At 38.6% G+C, this 23106-nt stretch overlaps 1 protein-coding gene across 2 annotated transcripts in view; it reads left to right on the top strand.

Moving 5' to 3' along the window:
- The window catches only part of LOC103144561 (probable flavin-containing monoamine oxidase A), a 66604-nt gene that overhangs the window by 3491 nt on the left and 40007 nt on the right, over window positions 1–23106 (top strand). For both annotated transcript variants that reach the window (XM_016676171.1, XM_007561608.2), the window contains exons 5-7: window positions 5812–5969; window positions 7985–8074; window positions 13932–14016. In XM_016676171.1, coding sequence (XP_016531657.1) covers window positions 5812–5969; window positions 7985–8074; window positions 13932–14016 — 333 coding nt within the window. The remainder of the gene's footprint in view (window positions 1–5811; window positions 5970–7984; window positions 8075–13931; window positions 14017–23106) is intronic.

Here is a 23106-nt window from a genome sequence, read left to right as displayed (position 1 = left end):
TCAAAAAGTGCTCCCTTAGCTTTTACCTCACTGGCTTCCACTTCATTTAGAAAATAGTAACACGTCTCCGACGAACCAAGTTCTCAGGTAACATATTTGTATTTCTTATTAGAAGTTTTGTTAAATTAGAAAAGTTAAGAATCACCTGCAGAGTACTTTACATCATCAGGATATGTTCCCAAAAAGTTTCACTATCGGACCCGGTTTCAAAAAGTACCAGAGACTCCGATCAGTGGAGATGTTAGCAAGCGGCTAAATCATAACAAAACTGTAATGGTTTTTCTGAAGAGCGGCTTTGTGTAAAAGGGGCGTAAGGTAAATAATATCACATCGATCCAGGTGTATTGTCTGAATCTGGTTGCCCTGGTGACTGGGTGACCAGATAAAGGTCACATGCCCAACAGCGCCCCCTATACTCATCTCTACTGTATTCCTGTATGTCTGCATTAATGTGATGGATAATGTGGGTGTTGCTGAATGATGATAACTCACTCACCTTGTTATTTTGCCCCGTTTTCAGTGGCCGTGTTTCAGTAAGGTGTTATTAGCATTTTCTTTAGCCTGATTTATAACACCTGCTTTCAGAGTAGATTACAGTCCGCCTGAATGTGAATCCAATCACATGTTCCAGGATGGGCTTTTACAAGCTGTGTTATCCCAACGCTAACTCCTGTGTCTTTTTCTCTGGCACCCAGATTGCAATAAACTCTGATTCAGTTATACTAAAAATACCGTTAGCATAAGGATTGCTAGCGGTGTTAAGACCGCTCTGCTTTCTGGTCCAACATGACAGTTGGGTAATGTGTTGCTTCAGTCTCTGTGGGCTGTTTCAGGAAACACCAAGCACACCGAGCTCCATCTGTACATCTGTGTCTCTGTCGTACTAATCAACAGTATCGCCGGAGGCTGTATAACCCAACTTACATCCTGCAATCTGCTGCAGATAAAGCAGTGTCCTTTGCTCTGGAAGAAGTCTGGATTCCTCCTGTCACTTGTTTCCACATTATTCAGCAGTTTTTAGTTCTGCTCATCCAAGTGAAGCAGATTTTATTTTCACACTTTTTGCCTGGTTTGCTTGAGAAACGTCATATTTTAGCTGTTTTATAGCAATCTTGATGGAAAAAGTAAAGACATTTTTGCCATGATTCACATTGACTTTAATTCACAGACTTTAAAATTTGGATAGAGATTTGAGATGCATCAAAAAAGTGAGAAATTCATACAGAAATTCAAACTTTGTTGTCAGTCCTTTCAGAAATCAACAGTAGATTCGTTGCACATGGAGAATGATTTCAACCCTTTAATCCTTGTCATTTTGATGATTATTGCTTACAGATTACAAAAACCCAAAAATCAATGTTTTTAAAAGTTAGATACAATTAACATCAATTTGGCAAAGATTTTCTGAACTCGAGGCTCGTGGGCCAAATCTGGCCCACCGTAGCTTTTTATGTGGCCTTCTAGATTCTAGACTAAGCACTAATTGTGCTAAAATATTATCAGTCAAATCAATGCAGTTTTCATCTATTTACTGCCAAATTATATCAATCAGTCCCTGCAGTTTCTTGAGAATTATCGTGGACATTCACACAAAATCAACAAATTCCTGCGCTTTTTTGCACCAATACATTGTTTATTGCAGAATTTTCTCAAATTATGGTAAAAAATGTTCTTACCTGTACTAATCAGCTGCCTCAGCCTTGATTGATGTCTATAATCTAACAGTGAGTAACAAAAGGTCGCATTTACCGTCACGAATAAGTGCAAATATTGCAAATATTTCCAAATTATTACCACAAACACTGAAAAGATGTTCAATAATATTATTTAAATTTAAGAATATAAAAGTGTGAACAGGTTTTATTAATACATTCTGGCACAACCGGCCCTTTAAGAGCATTCATGGTCTTGATTTGGCCCAAAACGAAAAGGAGTTTGACGCCCCCGATCTAAACGGTCTTTGTTTGGGTGAGTAGGCTGCCCATTTGTCCAGAAGACATCCGGTTTTCTACCATGAAGTTTTATAGAACTTCATTCTTCCATCTGCTGATCAGCTTTATGGAAATGCTGATTTTATGCTCCAGTAGGATCACACTGCCAACGGTACCAAAATCTGCTCCAGTGGACATTATGTGGCTTGACCTGAATCCAGTAGACACAATCTGTGGAGTATTGACAAGAGGAAGATGAGAAACGTCAAACCCAACAACACAGCTGACCTGAAGGGCCGTCATGAAAGATACCGCGACTCCTGCTGCACCTCGCCTCTGTTCCTCGCTGAATAGATGCAGTAATTTCTCCAAAATTAGATCCAATTAAGTTTTGAGTGTCGGGAAATGAACATGATCTACAGAAGCCTGAAATGTCTCTTAGAAATGATAGAGAGCATTTTTGAACAATCTGTTAAAGGCATTCAGAACATCACTGAAATCTGTTAGAGCAGTGATAATACACGCCGCTGTGATTTCAGCAGAGAAATCAAACAAACCAGTAACAGGAAAACTACTAAATATAAAAACTAAACCAAAAGGGGAAAAAATAAACTAGAAAATAAAAACACACAGTGGATAATAAACCAAAATGTAGTTGGCTAAACTGTTGCTCATTATAGTTGAGCAGTCTGTCTGAGATGAATGTAAGATTAAACCCATGTTTCCGTCATGAAACTTCCCAGTTAGCTCCATGTTTTCTCCAGTTTAGCATCATTTAGTACATCCTTTATCCATGTGGAATGTGATGGAGGTAGAAGATTTCCACCAGAGCAAAATCAGACATCAGAGCCAGCAGATGCTTCCGGTTCGCTCTTGTGGGAGCTGAGTGACCCTGGAAACGTGAGAACGCTACAGCACACAGTTTTTATATTTTTATATTTTTTACTATTTATTGAGATGCATTTCATTCAGGTTTTCTATTCCTTCACTTTTATGTGCAGCTTTAAATTCAAACTAGTGGTTCTGTGGAGTCTCGTATTCAGAACGGAGCATGGCGCCTGTTCATGTGGCACGTCTGCACATGCTGCGACAAGCTGGACATCTGAAGTGGGACCAGGAAGTGGCGCTGCTGGGACTGCTGGTCCATGCACACTGTGAAGGTCCAGCTCTGACTGTGTGGTACTTGTTCTAGTGTGAGGCTCATTCTTTACCCTTTCATATCTGATGAGATGAGAAGGAAGATTTCAAGGCACTAACATCAATTGAGAGGCAGGAAATGATATTTGGGTAAAAATATCTTAAATAATGCATTACTCCATGACTGATCAGAATTTATTATGGGTATTTAATTTATCATAAGGCAAAATAGTTTGCTACTAAATAAAAATATTTTCTTATATTCATTCATCAAATTCCTGTAACTCAATGATCTGAGTAACACAAACCTTTGTGTTTGTGTACAAATGTTGGATGTGCATCAGATTTAAGGACCCATCTGAAACAATCACTACATTTTAGCAATAGCCTAGGATTTTGTCATTTTGACACAAAAACAGACATAGAAATAAAACGCAAAGCAGTAATGATATCTTGGATGTGTTGGCAGAAGATATTTTTGACACAATGCTGCATTGAGTTCATTTTAGCATCAGATTGGTGGTTGAATAACAGATCAAAACCTATAAAGAAATTAGTTGAGTTTGTATTTATTCAACAATGTAGCAGTAAAAAAGGTTTTTGATTTAAATATGTTACTTATTTGTCAATATGTAGTTGCGGTTAACTGGTTACAGACCCTGAAATTAACTAAATTAAAAATGTGCAGATATAACTTGTTTTCTTGGTGTCTTTCGTGCTCAGATCTTTTCTCAACGTGGATAAAATATTTACTGTATGCAGGCCTAAAAACACAAAACTGAACAAAATGACCATTTCATGTTGTGCTTCTTAATAGCATTTATGAACATCAGAAATTCATTTAGCCTCTTTCTCTTAATTTGTTATTAAACTTTGTAAAAACACAGCCATGACCTTTCTTTTAACTTATCATTAAAGCCTGTTAAACCAGAGGTCTCTCTGTTTTGAGGCCTTTTGTCTGTGCTGCAAAGCTGCTGGTCTGTTATGTTCGTAAGAGGAGTTTCTTCACTCAACAGGTGACTCTGAGTGCAAAACCATTGTGGAATATTGACAAGGACGTCACATGCATGAAGGTGGGAGTGAAAACGCTGCATGCTCGTATTGAAAAGATGAAGAAAAAATTAGACGGTTGACGACAGGAAAAACTCAGTGAAATGACCTCAAACTGACAAAATGGTAAATAAAACTTTACTGAAAATAAACAGATTAAATGTATATTGCTGTTGAATTGCGGTTCAGAAGAATAAAAAATAAATTAGTATAACAGATCTGTACAAAAATATTAAAAATGATTAGATCCTTAGGAGATGTTAAACTAATTGTGTTCTCTAAAGGTAAACATGTTTACTTTCATGTTGATTCTGAAGAAATTACTTTCTAATTCAAAAATATTTTATTAATCCCAAGAGGAAATTAAATGTTGTAACTCCTTAATTTAGCTTCTTCAGAGTATTATAGATGTTGGGATGAAAGATTTCCTGTAGCGGTCTGTAATTCAGCGAATCTGAAGAAGCCTCTGACTGAAGATGCTCTGTTTTATGAAGATGATGGTCAGGATTGTCCACAATTTTCCTGATTGTTATGAAGAATCTTCCTTTGCATCATCATCTCCAGAGATGCTCCAGCTAAGAGAGGGAATGTTTCAGATGCAAAGATGTCGACCGTGTAAGTTTTAGACCAAAAAATGACTTTGATGATTCACAAACTCTTATGGGCGATAATGTGGAAACGAGGCTGAAACAAGCGATGAAGAGGATAAAACTATTCCAACATATTTATAGGTATCTTAGCAGAAGTTTTTTCTCAGCCGTCATAAACATCCACTGTTTTATAAACTACATCAAATACACAGGACATAATTTCGTTACTTTTGTTCATCCCCGTTCTGTATGTGCTACAATGAACTGCATACTGTGATTAGCATTGTTTAATTTGCAGCTATCTTGTTCAAGCTGGTCGATCTGCTTGCTGGCAGCAATGGGAGATGATGTGGTTGCAGTTTGTTCTAAATTTCACATTTAAATTATGATTTGAAATGAGTTTTACTCAAACATTGTTTGTTTCTGGTGGGAAATGAGACGGGTTGTTATTTAAGTGGCTCCACCTGGCCAGCTTTTTGCTTGTTTTTGGTGATGACTTTCAGACCTTTCGCGTCAGAAATCTTCTTCAAAACATTGATGTTAATTCTGCTCAGAAGAAACATATTAGTAGAGTTAATACTACTTTAAACCTTCCAGGAGTCTTATGAGACTTGGGTTTAAAGTAAAGGTAGTAACTTGTGTATAAGATGCAAACTGACTGACTGGCTGAGACATTTTGTTCTCTAGTGGGTGAACTACATGTTAATCTGTCTTTCCAGCTTGTTATGACAAGAAGAGGCTGCTCTGATGATGCATCTTGTCTTAAATTTAACAATGACAGGCCTAAGTAGGCGACGTTCAGGAGAATCGGCTGCTTCAGTTTGTGCTGCTGGTTGATGTGAGGAGACTTCTGGCCTCCGAAGCCTTAATCATATGTTTTTGTTAAAAGCAATGACTCTCTGTGGCGCTGAATTTATCGACTTGACAATGAAAGGAGACTCAGAAAGTGACGAGATGATTACAGGTAATGGTCGCCTCCTCGAGTGGAACCGTGGATCTTTTTTGTTGTGCTGTTTTTACAACTTGTAAAAGTAAGTGGCGCTCTGTTATGGCAGGGAAACGGCTCAGATTACCGCTTGTTTTTACCCGCTCTTGTGTGGCAGAACTGAAGGAGCAGCTGGGAGTGTGCAGCAGGTCCGTCTTCGGCGTGGAGCCGTCCCAGATGTCCTTTCTGTTCTTCCTCATGTACGCCGCTGCGGCCGGAGGGCTCCTGGCGCTCCTGGAAAGCTCTCCTGGTTGTGCTCAGGAGTTTAAGATAAAGGTATATCCCTCACGTCCTCCCACTCAGACTCGGCTGCAGTTTTAAGAACCGGAGACGGAGCCGAATATCTCCCCTCTTGAGTTAAGCCGAGCCCGTTCATCACAGCCTGCTCTGTCTCAGTGAACACGCAGCTTTTCTTTGGCCTCTAAACATTGAATTACAGCATCCTAACACCCCTGGCTCCAAACTTGATGTGGATTTTTTGCTACTTTTCTCTGTATTCCCTCAACATGAGGCCAGTGTTTCCTCTGTAATCTGTTTTTGCGCGCTCTCTCTCTCTCTCTTTCTCTCCTCCTACAGCACTAAAGTGTAGAAATGGCTGAGAACCAGTGAGAACTAATGGATTAACAAGGTCATTCAGAAAATGGCAGCACAGCTTTTGGTTCAAACCTCCACAAAAGGCTTTTTTATTTTCTCCTTTCTGTCTGAGATTCCACTTTACTTTCAGCAGCATTTTTATGATTTAATTCCAGATATGCCCTGAAGAAATAACCGTAAAGATGGAGACCGCCTGAGATGCAATGATACTGTAAATGTCATCAGGAGCAGATGTAGCGAAAGAGGAAAGAAATCTTACACCTTTACTACTTCATCAGTTTTATTTTTCTTTAGGATAATTTTATAGGTTCATCTGAAAATTAAGACATAGAAACACTTTATTGCCATTCAGCTGCAGCATACTGAGCAAAATGTATCAAAGGTACATATCATCTGATTTGACTCAGATTGCCTAAAGATTGCGTAAGCATCAAACATAAACATTAGGATTTACAGATTTTATCATTTTAAAATAAATCTTTCAGATCTGAATCAGCCTTTGAAGCCGAATCTGTGACTTTACTTCAATAATTCATCATTTACTTTGAAAAGTAAAGCTCATAACAAACTTATTAAATGCAAAATGAGGTATATTTCTGTTCATGCTGATAATTATTTCTCTCCTGGTTCTCCAGAACATGACTGTTAAAATAATTGCTGACTCTAAATTGCCCTCAGACGTCCCCGTGTTGCCCTGTGACCGACTGCCAACGTGTCCCTGTCGTAAATCAGTTGGAAACTTTGCTCCGTCAGTAAAACGAGTCTTGAAAACAGTTTGTGGTGTGGCTATGATGGATAACTCTTTTGGAGTTTGTGATTTTTAAAAAAAAATTTTATGTCTTGTTTGTACATCTTTCCTGCAGATTTTGTTGAAAAAGGATTTTGAATCTGAATCACAAATGTTTTTGTTGCTTCTTTGTGTTTGAACAAGATTATCAGAACTTGAGAAAACCAACTTCAAACGTCCTGATGGAGTTGAAATGCTGACAGTTCAGCACCTCGATCACTGCAGTTCAGTCAAAACAGACGGATTTATTGTAGAAAATCAAGATTTCCAGCTGCTTCTTTTCAATGCTCCTATGTTTTGCATAGTATGAAGTTTTTGACAGTTTTCTGGAGAAATGTCAAGCTGACAGAGTAAGAACAGGAGCCAGAAAGTAAACACCTGACTCTAAGCTGACATGAACATGCATACAGGCCTGAAACCACTTGATGTAGCAAAGTCTCAAATATAGTGATATGCAACTCTAGAAAAAATTAGGAGACCACTACAAATGATCAGTTTCTCTGATTTAGCTCTTCATAGGAATACGTTTGAGTAAAATGAACTTTGTTCTAACTTTTGTATTTATTTGCAGAAAATGAGAAATGATCAAAAATAATGAAAAAGATGCAGGGCCTTCACACCTCAAATGATGCAAAGAAAACAAGTTTCTATTCATTTAGAAACAGCAATACTAATGTTTTAATTCAGAATTCAATATTTGGTGGAACAACCACGAGGTTTTCAATAGGATTCAGTCCAGTGCTCTCTCAATTTTTTTCCAGAGTTGCATAGCCTTGAAATCTCATGCTAAAACATCTATATCCATACATGAAATGTAAATTGGATCGCTGTCCCTTGTTTGGTCCAGGAAAGGCCATTAGCATGCACCAAGTCAGGCCTGACTCATGGTGTCGTATCTGTTTCTCCACAGGGAGGCACCCAACAACTTTCCGAATGTCTGGCGCAGCGGGTTGGCTGGAAGAACGTCCGGCTGGGCTCTGCTGTGACGGCCATATGGCAGGTAGAGTACAGTAACGTCTCACTCGGGGACTGATGAGGCGTGACACTGAGATAACAGCTTCCTCACTGGGGAAACAGGCTGTCTCGTGTGAAGGCACTCTCTGTTCCGCCTGATTTTCCCCTTCATCCACAGCTGAGAGACCCGGGCAATGAGCGCATTAGACCCCATCAACATTACATGTTTCCTGCAGGTCATGCTGGCTATTAATGTATTTATTTATTTATTCACGGAATCTAAAATTTTAAATATTCAACATGGCATGTTGTACAGAATTTCATGTCCTCCAAGAAGCCCCAGTGGACAGAATGACCCTTTGCAGCATTCGTCTGCAGTTCAGCTGAAGTAGGAGAAAGTAAGCACACCCTTTCCTCACGGGGTTTCAGTCAGAAGCTGTTGGATGCGTTTGGTTTTTCACAGTTTGCTGGTCTGAAGTGTGTTAACACAATCCTGACATGCTAAGACATTAGCGGTGACCTTAAAGAACAGACCGACTCCGTCTGGGGAGGGCTACAAGGTGATCTCCAAACTATTTAAAGTTTTCAGAGGGAAAGCTTTTTTCTTCTTTACAAGTGGAAAACATTATTCCACACAAATTTCCTCCCAGTGTTTAGATGAAACCAAGAACTTCATCTTGAATTCTCCAGACGTAAAATGTTTAAGTTCATAATAATATGTAACCACCAGACTATGAGCCCTTAAAATCTTTAATTTGACCCAAACTCCTTTGCAAACCAAAGTATTCTAGTATTCAATTACTTTAGTAATTGATTATTCTGATGACTGAGTATTTGGATAAAAATTTGGCACATTCTACAGACTTTTCATTTAATCACTTTGAATTTTTGTATAATATTAGAAATGCATTATAAGGTGCAAATATATAAATATTCTCATTAGTTTTGTAAATGAGAAAAAAAAACATTGTTTTTGGTTAAATTACATTCCTTTAGTGAATTTGAACCAGGCCAAGCTAAAACTAAACCAGCCAAGGACTTTTGGTTAAACCATTTCTACAAAGGTCTTTTCATCTTAAATATGTGTATTTATTTTATACAACTGTGTTTGATTACTGCTCTGGATATTTTGTTTTTTTCAGCAACTGGCATTTTTTGAGTTTGTATTTAATCTGTATTTAATTTATTGCTTACTAAATTAGTAGACAGTTTTTTCAATAATCGATTTATCACCATTAATACGATTAATTTTACATTTTTCTGATGGCTACAAGCAGACGATCTCAAACTCACCAGTTGAGTCCAATTGTTCTGGGATTATAAGAAGGCTGCAAACCTGAAACTCATTTGCTCAGAAAGGTCAAATTTTTCTTTTCTTAAGAAGAGACTGCAGCTTGATTTTTCATTCCAGTTAAAAACTGCAAATAAAAAACTCATACGAACTTTTTTTAAAATCCAAAGTGGTGTGAAAAGGTTGTAAACAAACGGGCAATTTATTCTATTTAAAGGCAACTCCACTACCAAGTCACCGACAGTTTGTTGCAGTTCTGTTGCCTTTTGAGCTACGGAAGAGAGAACGCGACTGCAACATGAAAGAAAATCCATCTGTTATGCATCCGCCAGATCCTCCTCCAGTCGAGGTTAGCCGAAGCTTTTAGTTTGGCGTGCAGCGTGAACTGGGTGAGAGGCAGGGCAGAACCTTGACATTTTGCCTCGTCTGTCAAAGTGCTAACGCTTATTGACGCCGACACTCTCAGCCGCGGGCGTTTTAGAGTTTCCACTTCACGTCTGCCGAAGCGGCGGCGCGCGGACAAAAGCTCTCCCAGCTGGGGAGGTTGTGTTAACACCCAGGATGGTCCTGTTGAAAGACGCCCAGAACAGCAGCGCGATGCATTTCAATCCGAAGCAGAACGCCAACGTCATCATGGTATTAGTGTTTCTAAATCAACGTGCTGGAAGCTACAAAATCATCCTTCAAAGACTCTTTAACACAGAGATTACTTTATTGACTTAAATGGAAAATATCAGCTGAATTCAATTCATCCCAACTGGCAATTAAATGTTGTAACTCGTATTTTAAGAGAGTTTTTGTGGATGCTGATGCTGTGAGCAAGGATTTCTGATAGCAGTCAGTCTTCCAGTGAATCTGATGAAGCCTCTGACTGAAGTCTGTTGACAGCCTCGATTTCCAGTGAGCAGACATTTCACATTAAAGTGCCCTGGATGACATCATCAGATGCTAGAAAGCTCTGCTCTGCTTATCCTCTTCATTGGCTTTTGCTGCTCCTCATTTAATCTGTCTGGCCAGGCAGAGACACGCTGGAGTAGGGGATATAAGGACATTATGACCGATGGAAGAACCTTTTCAACTCCTTTTCAGGTATTATTTCAAGCATCAGTTTGAACTTCAGTAAATCATCTTCACCATATTTTTACTATTAGTTTGTTTTAACAACCTATTTAACACAATTCATATGAATGTAGCCAGTAAAAATCCATTCCAACCAATTCCAAAGTCGCGTCCGACAAAGTATTGGAAAAAGTTTTGCTACGGTTGTTATAGAAACGCGGCGACCCAGGTAGCTTGCTCTGGAGCTTTTCTGAGCACGTCCAACCCTGAGGCAGGACCAGAACACTCTGGAGTGTTTATATCCTTCCTGACCTTCAGACTCGTTGGACTCCTTCATGAAGATGAAGGCAGTTTCACTTTGGAGAGGAATGTCTGTGCTTTTCTCTGATCAAAATTAATGTCAGTCCCCAGAGTTTCTGGATGCCCGTCTCCCTCAGAACTTGACTTGGCATACAAATGGATTACACAGACCCATCTGTGAGGCCTTGGATGGTTAAACCTGAGCCTTTGTGTACGGTCTACTGTAATCTAACTGTGCAGATCGCACTTGAAGTTACAGTAGCAGGAGGTGGAGCATCAGTCAGAATATGTCTGGCGTTAAAGTCTCGACTTTTGGACCTTTTTTTTTTTTTTCTAACAATTTGTTGTGAGATTACTCCGAGTAAAGGCAAGCTGCTTGTTCTCCACTCGGATGCGCAGAGCATCAATAAATATTCTGTTATTGACAGAAATTGGAAAGAGTGGCTGTAACTGTGATTCACAGCCTGTGATTCATTCAGAAAGTGCTGCTCGCTCAGTTTAATCATTTATTTTTCGTTCCCGTGTGGAGAATCAACAAGAAGTGGACCAGCAGGAGTCTTGTGGTACATGCTGTCTGCCAGCCTGACTGGGGAGGACGGATGTTAATCTGGTGCATTTGCATTTCATGATGACATGGATGGCATTCAGTTAGAGCAATTTGCTTTATTATGAACAGCTAATTCAGTCGGTTTCCTGACTGCCGTATCTGAAGTAATAATGCCATTTTAATCTCAGGAAATGCACGTCACTAATTTATTTAATGTATGGATGATTTTCACCGCTGGAGAGAAACGGGGACGATATAAAGTCATTCCTGACTTCGTGTGAAAATGTGATAGTTCTGCAGTTGAAAGTCGAACAACATGGCTGATATTTTCGTGCCAGTTTGGACTCGACGTGTCCACAGTACATGACCGTTTGGTCCAGATCTGCTCCATGGGAGTCGATATAGACGACGTGTGGCATTGTCTTCTTCCTCCTGGTCATCTGACAGTTTCCACTGACACAGTGAAGGGAAATATGCACAACTCATGCTGTCCTCTTTGTGCAACTTAGAGCTGCAGCCATATGGAGTTTCATCTAAACACATAATGAGCCAGAATCCAGAGTTTTTTTTCGAGAACATCTGATAAAACTGACGTGCTTTTGCTGTACTTCTTTCTGTCTCACTGGCTCTGAGAGCCCAGATAGAGTTCACAACATCACAAACTGCTTGAAAGTATTTTGACATTTAGAGTAAAAAAAAAAATGTCATGGCCTTTCCAAGAAAGCTGGACATGAATCGTCACTGGGTCGTTCAGCAGGATAGTGACCTAAAACATAAAAAAATCACTAAAGATATGACTCACCAGACTCAAATTCAGCTTTCCATTTGAATCCCCAGACCTGCTTTGTGTAGAAAATCTACACTGAGAGCTAAACAGAAGAGTGAATGTGGAGGGATGTTGCAAAGAGTAATGGTCAGAGTCGTCTCTCTGTGAAAGATCAAGATATTTAAGGCCGCTGTCAATGCTTGGGGAATGAGTTGTACGTTCCCTGAGATTTATTTCATGCATTTGATAGTTCTCCAGTGCCAGCACAAACGTAATGGTTAGCAGAAATACTCAGCTTTACTTGAAGAAGTTTACAATTCAGGACCAAATATGCACAGCAGGTAAAGAAGCATAATTCAGATCAGTACATATATTTCTAATATTTCTGTTGACATGAAAGTCACACCACATGTCCAGAGCAACTGGAGTTTCCACACGTACAAAAAAAATCAAAACAAATTAATCCATAAATCAAGTTGTGTAATGAAGTGAATTGGACAGGGAATATGTAGCGAACATGTACCAAGAAGGCTGAAAAAACAGCAGAAATCTGTCTGCTGCTATGTGCAAATCAATACCAGCTGGTTCAATATCAAATAATGGCTTTTAAAGGTTCATTAGTTTCGGTTTCTCATTACCAAAGTGTAACACAGAGTGGTACGATTAGTAAAAGAGAAGGGACTCAAAAAAAAAAAACAAAAAAAACATATTACAGTTATAAAACAAAACGGAAATGGTTACAGCTGCATGAGTGTGATGGGAGCTATAATCTGAAATGAGAAAACGATGTAATTTTTACCATAAGCAAATCACTGACACACAATGTCTTACAAAAATAATATTTAAGCAAGTTTTACGACTTACAGGGAGTATTAGGGCACATCTACACAGCTCTGTTTACTCCATTCAAACTGTATCTTGTAGGTGTAGAAAGTCTGGTTTGTTTTGTTCGCTTCAAATTGGAAACTTGCCATTTTCACCATGAAGATAAGTAAAGCAGTGAACCGCGCTCACTCGGTGCGCAAGACTCCACTGTTGAAGGTTTGTTGTTTAAAGTTTGTCCCAGAGGATTTGGAGAGAAATGGAGGGATAATATTATCAGGTCAGGTGGGATTTAAGAAGAACTATATTGATGTCATTGTCACCAGAAAATAATATACCAAAAGTAAAATTTGTGTATATTGACACCACAGTGTGATCTGACTTACAGCATAAGGTACAGATTAATATAGCTGAAGGATCAATGGAGAAATATACCAGGACTTTTTGATAAAAACACTCATAAACACACAACAAAGGAAACTCTTAATTAGTTTCAGAGAAAAAAAGTAACTTGTGTCCCACTGAAAATCTATAAAAAAAACTGAACATCAGAGAAGTTCTGGAGACAAGACCTCCAGAACTTTTCAGATTTAAAGGTGGTTTAAATGTTAAGGGATTTAAGCAATCTTTTAAGATTTAAAAGTGGGTATAAAACACTTGTTTTAGTGAGATTAAATTCACACTAAAACATCACGAATTCTCTTATTCTCCAGAATGTAGTTAACTAGTTTCTCCATGCAGAGCATTTGCCAAAAAAGGCCAAAATATTTACTACATTTCTGTAAGTATGTGCAATACTTCTGGTAAAAAGTCATTTTCTCTGCCACTTAATTAGTGAACTAATTGGCTTTCATTTTTTTATGGGAATTTACTTGCGTTGTTTCCAACATCCGGTGTGAATTTAATTTCAACAGACGTATTAAAAATAGACATGTACTGAGGAAACGGTCATGTTATTTACTATATAAGGTCAACCTGTAACCCCAGCTTGGTTGCATCCTGTTTGTACTTTCTGTAATTGATTTCAATCCCACAACAAATTACTATTGCATGCTTCTCCAGATGGCGTCCACTAGTAAATTCTTCACAAAATGAAAGTTTGTTTCCGTTTTACGCAGGACGCCGAGTGGGCCAGGGTCATGACGACCGACGACACCTTCCTGTGCAGGGCTGTGATCGTCACTTGCGCCCCTCATTTGGCAGGTCAGTGTGTGTCTCCCACATTTCCCTCGACTCGCTAACTCAAATCCTCACTCATGCAGAAGGCAAATATCCCACTCTCTCATCAGGTCTGTTAAATGTGGCTGACCGCGCAGCCATGCGTTCATATCAACAAATTTTCTCAATCTTTTTCTGGCTCCAGGGTGCGGCAGTCACTTTGGCTTAAGTGCGTTCAGACCGAGGTCAGGTTCCGGGCTCAGGAATTTGCTTTAATTTGGTTTTTTGGAACCGGTGCCAGAGTTGAGGTCTAAACTTTTAACTGGAGGGGCAAGGTGACATTTGCTATGCTTGGATGTGGGAAGCTGTGAGTGGTAAACACGTCACTGCCTGCTTCCCTGCAATCAAGTTACCAAGTGGAGAAACATTTGGAAACCTGCAGGGGTGTCACATTTGGCGTGAACCATGAAGTTTGGACTTACCCACTTGAAATGACGTGTAAAAATCATTCCAAGTCGAAAATTAAATTCCAACATTTTTAACCCGATGTATTTTCCCATGCATGTACGTCCTAATACAGAATAGTTTCCATTAAATTAGGGTATTATTGAAGAGTTTGGTCTAGTGGAGAGTTACTGATAACCTCCGTAAAAAAGGTCAATAAGGAAAAGTTGAGTGAAAGGAAAAAGTGTGGTAGAAGAAGATGCACTTATCAAGACCAAAGTCAAATTTTAGTTCACACATCCAAAAGAGAAACTATTCAATATGGTAGAAATGAGATGAGACATTATATTGAGATGAAATAAAGGCTGAATTTCGTCCTTCCCCATAGGCTGAGCACCGTAACGCTTTGCTGCATTGATGCAGTAATTCATGCAGAAGGAGCCAAACCCCAGTATTTAGTGCAGCTACTGTACAGTACATGGGCTAACTGTAGAGATGGCACAGAAGCCTTTATAAAAAAAAATATTCTATATTTTTGTGCCAATTATCTGAAATATTTAATTTATGCTTTCATTACATGTAAACCTCGATCACCAAATTAACATTACTGCCTTAAATTTGTCACTCTGTATAATGAATTAGAGTTTAGAAATGATTAAAAGTAACTTTCTGAGATTATTCTGATTAAGATGAACTGTCAAGTGTCTATCAGTTTTACAAATTATCTGCCTTAAAAACAGTGGAAAGGTCGACTCTTATTCTTTATTGGCTCATTATTTTTTAAAAAGCTTGTCTAAAGTTTTATATATGTATATAAAAGATTTACCTTTGGTTCAGCAGTCTTTATTGCGTTTATTTAATTCACCTTAGTTTCGATTTAGTGCATTTAAATGAGGTAATCTCAGGAAAGAAAAATTTCACTTGAAGCCAATCATGAAATACAAACATTCCATATTAAACTATGTAAATATTCACATTTGTTCAGATGTTTTCTGTCTAAGGAAACCCAGCAGATTGTATCAACTTATTCTGAGCATGCATGTTTCAATACAGGAAAGAAAATTCCCCTTTAACAAGAAAAGAGAATCATTTTCGAGCAGCACTTTCTGTAAAAACGTAAAGGCAGTAGTATCTCCTTTAAGCTTCATCTCAGAGAAAGATGAAGTGAAATTTTGCATTTAAACCTCTAATCAGCCTTGGAACAAAATTAAATTGATTTATTATAAACTACATGCTTCATATTTCACTTTCAACTTGTGCTAAATCATTTGTCTTAATAGTTCCTGCTTGTTTCCTCCTTCCTGTGATACTGAAGATGCATTAAGAAAAATGACTGTACAGAAAAGCACCTGGAGGAGTAAGAAAGCTTTTGAAAGGATGCAGAGACGATTCTTTGTTTTTATGTCATCCGTCATTGTTTTTCAGTTAAACATAAGCAAAATGTCAGTCTGGTTGTTACTGGTAACAACCAGACAAAATGATCTTCAGCAAAATGATGTAGGGAAAATCAGCCAACACCTTCTAAGGGTACAATTACCGGCACACATAAAATTACAAAAATCAGGTGGATCATTGGATTGGAATCCTAATGTTGGCTGTTGTACAGAATAAAAGCTTCATCATGGAAAGTCCAAATAAATGTCTGATTACTGTTCATGGATGGTTTCTGGTTCGTAGCTAAAAGTTTTACCTCTTGGTGTCTGTTTGTTTTTACTTCCTGAACTATATTAGTGGGCTAATTACTGATTACTGACCATTTCTAACGTAATTTAAACAGCAGCTGAGTTATCAATATAGTTATTGTGAAAATATATAAATAGAGATGCCTGAAATAAACAAATCTCACTCATTCCTTTTAACACTTTGCACTTGGCGTCATGTTCTTCGAAACTCCACCTGCTGTGATGGACGTCAAAACAACGTATGCTCCTGTAGAGACTGTCAAAAACATGCATGTTGTAACCTAATGTCACTTTTATTTAGTTGATTTCACTTTAAAAATGGCCACAAGGTGTTGTGTGGTCGTCTGGGTCAAAGGTGAAAACTGAACTTGTCATTTTATTTTCTAACTTTTAACGAGGAGCAAAGATACGGCGGTGATGGATGGCAGCTCTCAGCTACAAGTTAAGATTAATGTTCATTTACTTCATAAGTATGATTAGAAAGATACTAAATATCACATTATGGAAAAGGTGTGTTTAACCATTAGTAACCATGGAGACGATGCCGCACCGTCATGTAGCCTAGCATGTATGGGGAAAAGCTGGTTAGCATCTCGTCTTTGGTACGTTTTAAGGCTGCTCTGCTGAAAAGGGAAACTCTGTTCATGACATATTTATATAAATCATGTGGCGTGAATTCAGGCCAAGTCCGTAATTTGATCAACACGTCAGGAGGGAGGAGATATGGATCGGTTTCTAAGCTGGTTATTTTGTAAATATCACCGTTTTTGAGCCCCGACTAGGTGTGTTACCTTCACAGACAAATTAATTCGACTTGAACAAGTAGAAACCATGAATAAACTGGCAAAAACGACTTTGGAAACAATTTCAGTTGCTTTGTTCCAACAGCAGCCTCAAATGATTAGTGACTTAGCTGTAAAGAATTGATGGGGAATGTTTGAATTTGGCTCATTGGTGCAGAAAAGATTTAATATTTGAACCTGATTCATTTGATACATAAACGGGACTGAATTACTGCATGCGATGGTCGCCATGTTCTGATCTATTATTCCCTTCAAAAGGAGCAATGGATCTCATTTTAGTAAAGGCTGAAAAATGGAAACCTATTGTAGTGATACCTGAATTTTTTTACTGTGCTTGAGTGGACGGGGTGGTTTGGTGCTGCAAATGTCTTTACCTAAGACAAAATTTGCGAAATGCATGAATAATTCATCAGATAAATGTAAAATGAAATCCAGTTTTATGTGTTATTGAGACAGTGATGCTTTTGCTTTTCATAGCGGTGAACATTTGAACATTGTTTTCATCAGACCCACTCTATTGTGTATATGTATTCTAATATGAAGTCAGAAACACACAATAAAACTCCATAATAGTGTCATAAAATTGTCACCACAGGATATCTCTTTTATACAGAGAAATAATGTTTTCACAGTCCAAACATCCTAATGTTGTCAGTTCAGTCATTTCCAAGACTACTGATGCATAAATACAGAAGCTAAAGTCAGAATATATTTCTTTACAGACAGCAGCAGGTTACTGACAGCGTAAATTTATGATGCATTGTTTGTAAAATAAACTTTATTCACAAGGAGTTTTTCTGTTTTTTAAAAATAATCGGAACCAAATAAAACAAACTCAAAGTAATGACTGCATCATAGTGAGTTTCTAATAAAAAATAGTAAGACATTTTGATGCATGCATAACTTCACCATGTGCAAACACATATCTCCTTTGCCTTCACTAGCCTGGTTACTTGCACTTCAAACAACCTCAAATCTAGAAATAGCCGTTACATTCAAAGAATGTGAGAAAATACAGCTGTGAACAGCTTGTATCTGAACACGATAGTATAATTTAAGGGCAGTTTAGAAAAATGTAACGCAAACTAAAAGTTAAAATCCTTTAAAGAGCTTACACAGCAGGTAAGAGATGCATCATCCTTCTGTTGATGGCAGGTTTTCAGCTAATAGCTCTTTGGGAATCACTTCGTTCAAGCCATATCATTTCATGCCTGCCAAACTGTTTTATGTTGAATTATTCTTAGGTTTAACTAAAGAAAATAGGAGCAGATACACAAAGATTCAGTTAAAATCAGCTCTTTGCCAAGTTGTCACATGCAAAATTATCATAATCTGTATTTTTTAACTTTGTTTTTATACCTAATTGATTCACAAATGATTCTTGGGCAACATAACTAAAAAAAGCTTTGTGTTGGATCTGAAATCAATCATAAAGCAGCACACAAAAACAAAGAACAGATCATATTTTTGTTAAATAAAATTCTGCCTGTTATAGAGTTCATCGTGAGGTCATGATAGATTTGTTTGGTAAAAACACCTCCACACATAATCTGATGATGGAAACAAAACCTACTTGATTCCAAGTTGAGCTGCAGTTGTTGGCGCAGTTGCCTTGAAGAGAGAAGCTCAGTTTGCTTGCCACTGATTGGCTGTACCCCCAAAGGTGGAGATAAGGACGACTACAGATGGTCAATACAGTTTCCACTGTCCATATTAAAATAGACAGTTGTGTGTGGTCTTAAGAGACATGAGTCATTTAGATCCCACAAGTTTTAGTCTGTGCGCAGTCGCTCACAACTGCATATCGTTAGTTGTGAGCGACTAACGATATGCGTATCGGTGTATAAATGTGTGAACGTTTATGATTGCGACTAGGTGAATGTGAGTCTAGTGTAAAGCCTTTGAGTGGTCGAAATGTTTGGAAAAGTTCTATAAGTTCAGTCCATTTATCATTTTACAAGTTTATTTTTTGTTTAGTTTTGGAAACCAAGAAAAAAAACTGACTGAACAAGCCACATCTTCTTTTCTGTCTGACCGTGACATTTGCTGCGCTCCTTTTGAGCGTCGGGCTAAGACCACAGAGGGTAAGAAGTAACGATTTCCAGTTTTGTTTGCTCTTCGCCTGCTTCTTTCCAATCTCTCACCAAGCTGTCCAAAATTTCTAAGTAGTTTTAAAAAATCTAGAGGAGGTTGAAATTTGATTGAGGTAATTTTGAAGTCTGAAGAACTGCAGTGAGAAATAAAACATTTCCACTTCCTGATTTGATTTCATAACTAAAAGTTGCATCAGTCCCATCTATTCATTCACCCAATTCTTTTCCAGTTCTTTCATAAAACATGCGTTGAACCCTGATTCTCGCTCTGATCCCAATTGGGAGAGACCAAGACACGAGAATAGCACTTAGACCGAGCAAGAGAAGATGCACAAATTGAAAAATGAGATGAGGGAAAGTGGGGAGTGGAGCTGATGCAGGTTGAAGTTGAAATGGGAGTCAAAGCTGGCCTGCCAGGAGCCGAAGCTCGAGCCTTGCTGTGGCTGTGCCTGTTTGTATTAAGCTGGCTGCAGATCTGTCACTCAGAGCCTCATACTCAGAGCAATGGAACATGGCCAGGATTCCTAATGAGACAGGTCTGAGAGCGGCGTTGAATTATGCAGCATGGATTGCTTTAGCTCTTATGCCACTGTTCAACGCTTGGGCCTTAAATCAGCGTGGTGAAGTTGACGAGGATCCTCGAAATAAAAAGAAGTCAGCTCAGTGATTGAGACCTCACCGTGGTGAGGAACCACGCAGTGCATTAAGGAGTTGGAAGCAGCGTGTGCCGTGTTTCATTTTAATGCCCTACAGAGGGAGGAAACAGGACAGATGCAATTGATGGTGAGTTTGTTTGTGGAAGTCAATCGTTGGACAGTAAAGATCTAGAGCAGTGAGGCTCAACATGGATGTGCTGTGTACAGATCTTGTGTTCAGACATATCTAACAAATTAAAGAGCATCTGAAGAAACAAAGAAGATGATTTTAGGTCCAGGGTTGGTCTGGCACACTCCCGATAAGTTATGCCTGTCCTGTTCTTGGCTCCTGGATTTGTCTCCCCAATCATCCATCATCCATCCATCCATTATTTATGATGACTACTGCCATTTTTCTATCTTGTTTGTTGCCACTGTCCTCACTCACCTCAATGATTTATGAACTTGTTTGGTCTCAGTGCATTTTTGAGATTAGTATGCATGGAAAAGCTGTTAGTTTACCACGTTTGCTCACTCTGCCACTTCACAGACTAAAATCCCAGTGCAGCCTTTCACAGCAGCCACTTTGAGTATAATGCAATTAGGCATGCTAATTTAGCAGCACGCTTCGACGTGTTTCCCTGTTTCTGTGTTTTTTTGGGGGGGATTGGAAGTGCTGCGCAGCGCAGTCTGTCGGGCCGTGTCACACTTATCCGAGTATACGTGTATTTTTCATCCAGCGGAGTAAAGCCTAAGTTCCTTGGCGACTCTTTTAAAAGTATCCGTATGTTGGCTTTGACTTTGACCCAACTCGACAATCAGCCAAGAAACATCAATTTAACATCCATTTTCTCGTGGAGGGGAAGCTGCTGTGTAAATAAAGCAGGCCTGGCCAGTGGCGTGGAAGCGATTGCATCTGCCACTCACTCCTTAGTCCAGAGCCTTGTTTACGTCAGTGGAAAGCAGGTAAGCAGCACATTTGAACCGATTTGCCAGCTGACTCGGTGTGGGACAGATTTCTGGGTCAGCGCGTTTGCTGTGCTGTGAATGAAACTAATGGAGCCTAATTCAGGGATTAGACATGAAGTGGGAGCTCCAGCGATTGCGGAGATAATTAACACGGTGTGATTCTTATCTCATCCAGTTTCAACTCGGTGGAAGTAATTTAAACTTTCTCAGTGCTTTTTGCGCCTCTTCTCATGAGCAACTTGGTGAGTGCTGAGAGGGAGATAAACAAAGCTTCCCTGACGAATAAAGACTGCCAAATGATGAAATTATTTTTAAACTGAGTATATTTCAGTTGGTGAACAACTTTCTCCATCTGAACAGAAACAAAACTGAAGTTTTCTTTGGATCCAAAGATGAACGATATAGAGTCAACACACAGCTTCAGTTATAACAGTTGGAAACTAACGATCAGGCCTGAAATTTGGGAGTAGTGATGAACTCTGACCTGAATCTTCAGAGCCACATAAAGACAGTTACAAAATCAGCCTTCTATCACTTGAACATTTCCAGGCTTAAAGGACTAATGTGTCAGCAAGATCTAGAGAAACTCATCCATGTTTCTCTTTAGTCACACAACACTGCTGCTGGTGTTCTGACTAAAACCAGGAAGATGGAGCACATCCCTGCACCAGCTCCCTGTGGCTCAGAGAATTTACTTTAAAATACTTTTGTTAGTTTATAAATCACCGAATGGCTTAGCACCACAATACATTAAAGTTTTGTTGCATCAACCTTCCAGGCCTCTCAGGTCTTCTGGTTCGGCTCTGCATCACCAGAACCAGAACCAAACAGAGAATCAGCATTCAGCTTCTATGCACCACAAATCTGGAACAAACTTCCAGAAACCTGCAAAAGAACCGAAACACTGAGTTCCTCTAAATCACGGCTTTAAACCCAGCTTTTCAGAGTTGCCTTTGATTAATAACTGGAACAATGATTAACATATTTGAGTATTTACTCAGTGATTTGACAAACTGTAAAGTTTTATTGCTTGTTTCATAATTGATGAGTGAATGATCACTTTGAAATGCCTTGTTGCTGAAGAAAACTTGACTTGTATTAAGAGGCAGTTCATTGTAAAGGTATTCTTTCACATTACAACCACAAACTTCTGGATGTTATATTGGGAATTTAACACAAATTACTGTACAATTATGCAGTAACTTTACAGTATTGATGAACTGAAGAGTTCTCTTTGAGATCTTCAAAGTTTAGGTTGTTTTATAACCCAACCCTGCTTTAAACCTTCTCCCCGACTCGTCTATTTTCCTCTCTTTGACACAGTTTGTTAATCAGCTCAATGGATCAACTTAGGAGCTTAATACAAGTGTAAACTGCATTTTTCAGTTCATAACCATACATCTTTCTCTTACATTTCCCACTTATGAATGTATTTCTGTTGGTCTATCACATAAAACCCATTAAAATACATTTAAGTTTGTGGTTTTAGTTTGATTTTCAACGTAAAAAGTTAAGGGGGAATACTTTACCACAAGACATACAGCGCCTTGCAAGTATGTTAATGATAGTATATGCACAGAAAAATGTTGGAGGCGGTCTCTTTCAGCTGCACAGCCTTCCATTTTCATAAGTGTCAGAGGTCTGAGTAGGTAATTCACTAAAGGGTCTGTGGTGGAACCTGCTTTTAGATGTAAACCTATCTTTAACATTTAGATTAAGTGGTTGATGAAGAATGCTCCCAGTTTCTGATGGCCTTACAGTTTATTGCTGTAATTTTTCTTCTTGTTTTAATGGTATCCATTTGTCATTATTACCTTGTTCTTTAATGTTGGCCGTGTGTATGGATACTTTCCCAGAATTGTGAGGTAAGGTACTCCGTATCTCTATGATTAAAAAAAAAAAAAAAAAAAAACGATTCATTGCTGCTCTTTCCTGATCCACATTAAATTGCCTCAGCCACACACTAAAACAAAAATGTTGTGCATATTTTTCATTTTCCCCTTAAGTTTGTCAGGCTGCATTATTCTCTCTATTCTGTTGCTTTTTGAACATAAAGAAAATGATCTAATTTCATAGCATGTGCAGTAATAAACCCCAGCTTTTTTGTTTCTCATCATGCATTTCCATTTGCAATCTTAATCTTTGAATCATCATCTCTTTGATAAAATGCATGGATTTGAGTGGCGTTTCATGTTTCACTGTCGGACCTTGAATGGGCTTTTAGCAGTGCTTGAAAGTTCTGCTTAAGAGAGCATTGGAAAATGTTGAAGCCTTCTCCTGGGCTCTTACTGCGATTTGACTCGGATCTCTGTGACAGAGGAAATTGAGAAAGGAAGGTCAGCGGGTTTCTAGTGGTGTATTTGTCAAAATGAACTGAGACAGGATGAAATGCAACGGCGCTTTAAAATGAGAACATGAGATTAAGACAACTTGGGAAAAAAGCGTTTAGAGACCAGAACTTGTGTTGACACTTGGTCTTTAATATGCCATGAAAAGATACGCTGTAAGA

Source organism: Poecilia formosa, unplaced genomic scaffold (genome assembly GCF_000485575.1).
Source record: "Poecilia formosa unplaced genomic scaffold, Poecilia_formosa-5.1.2 Scaffold129, whole genome shotgun sequence".
In the NCBI taxonomy this organism is placed as follows: domain Eukaryota; kingdom Metazoa; phylum Chordata; class Actinopteri; order Cyprinodontiformes; family Poeciliidae; genus Poecilia; species Poecilia formosa.
Note: the sequence above shows the minus strand (reverse complement) of the source record. Positions and strands in the feature narration are given on the sequence as shown.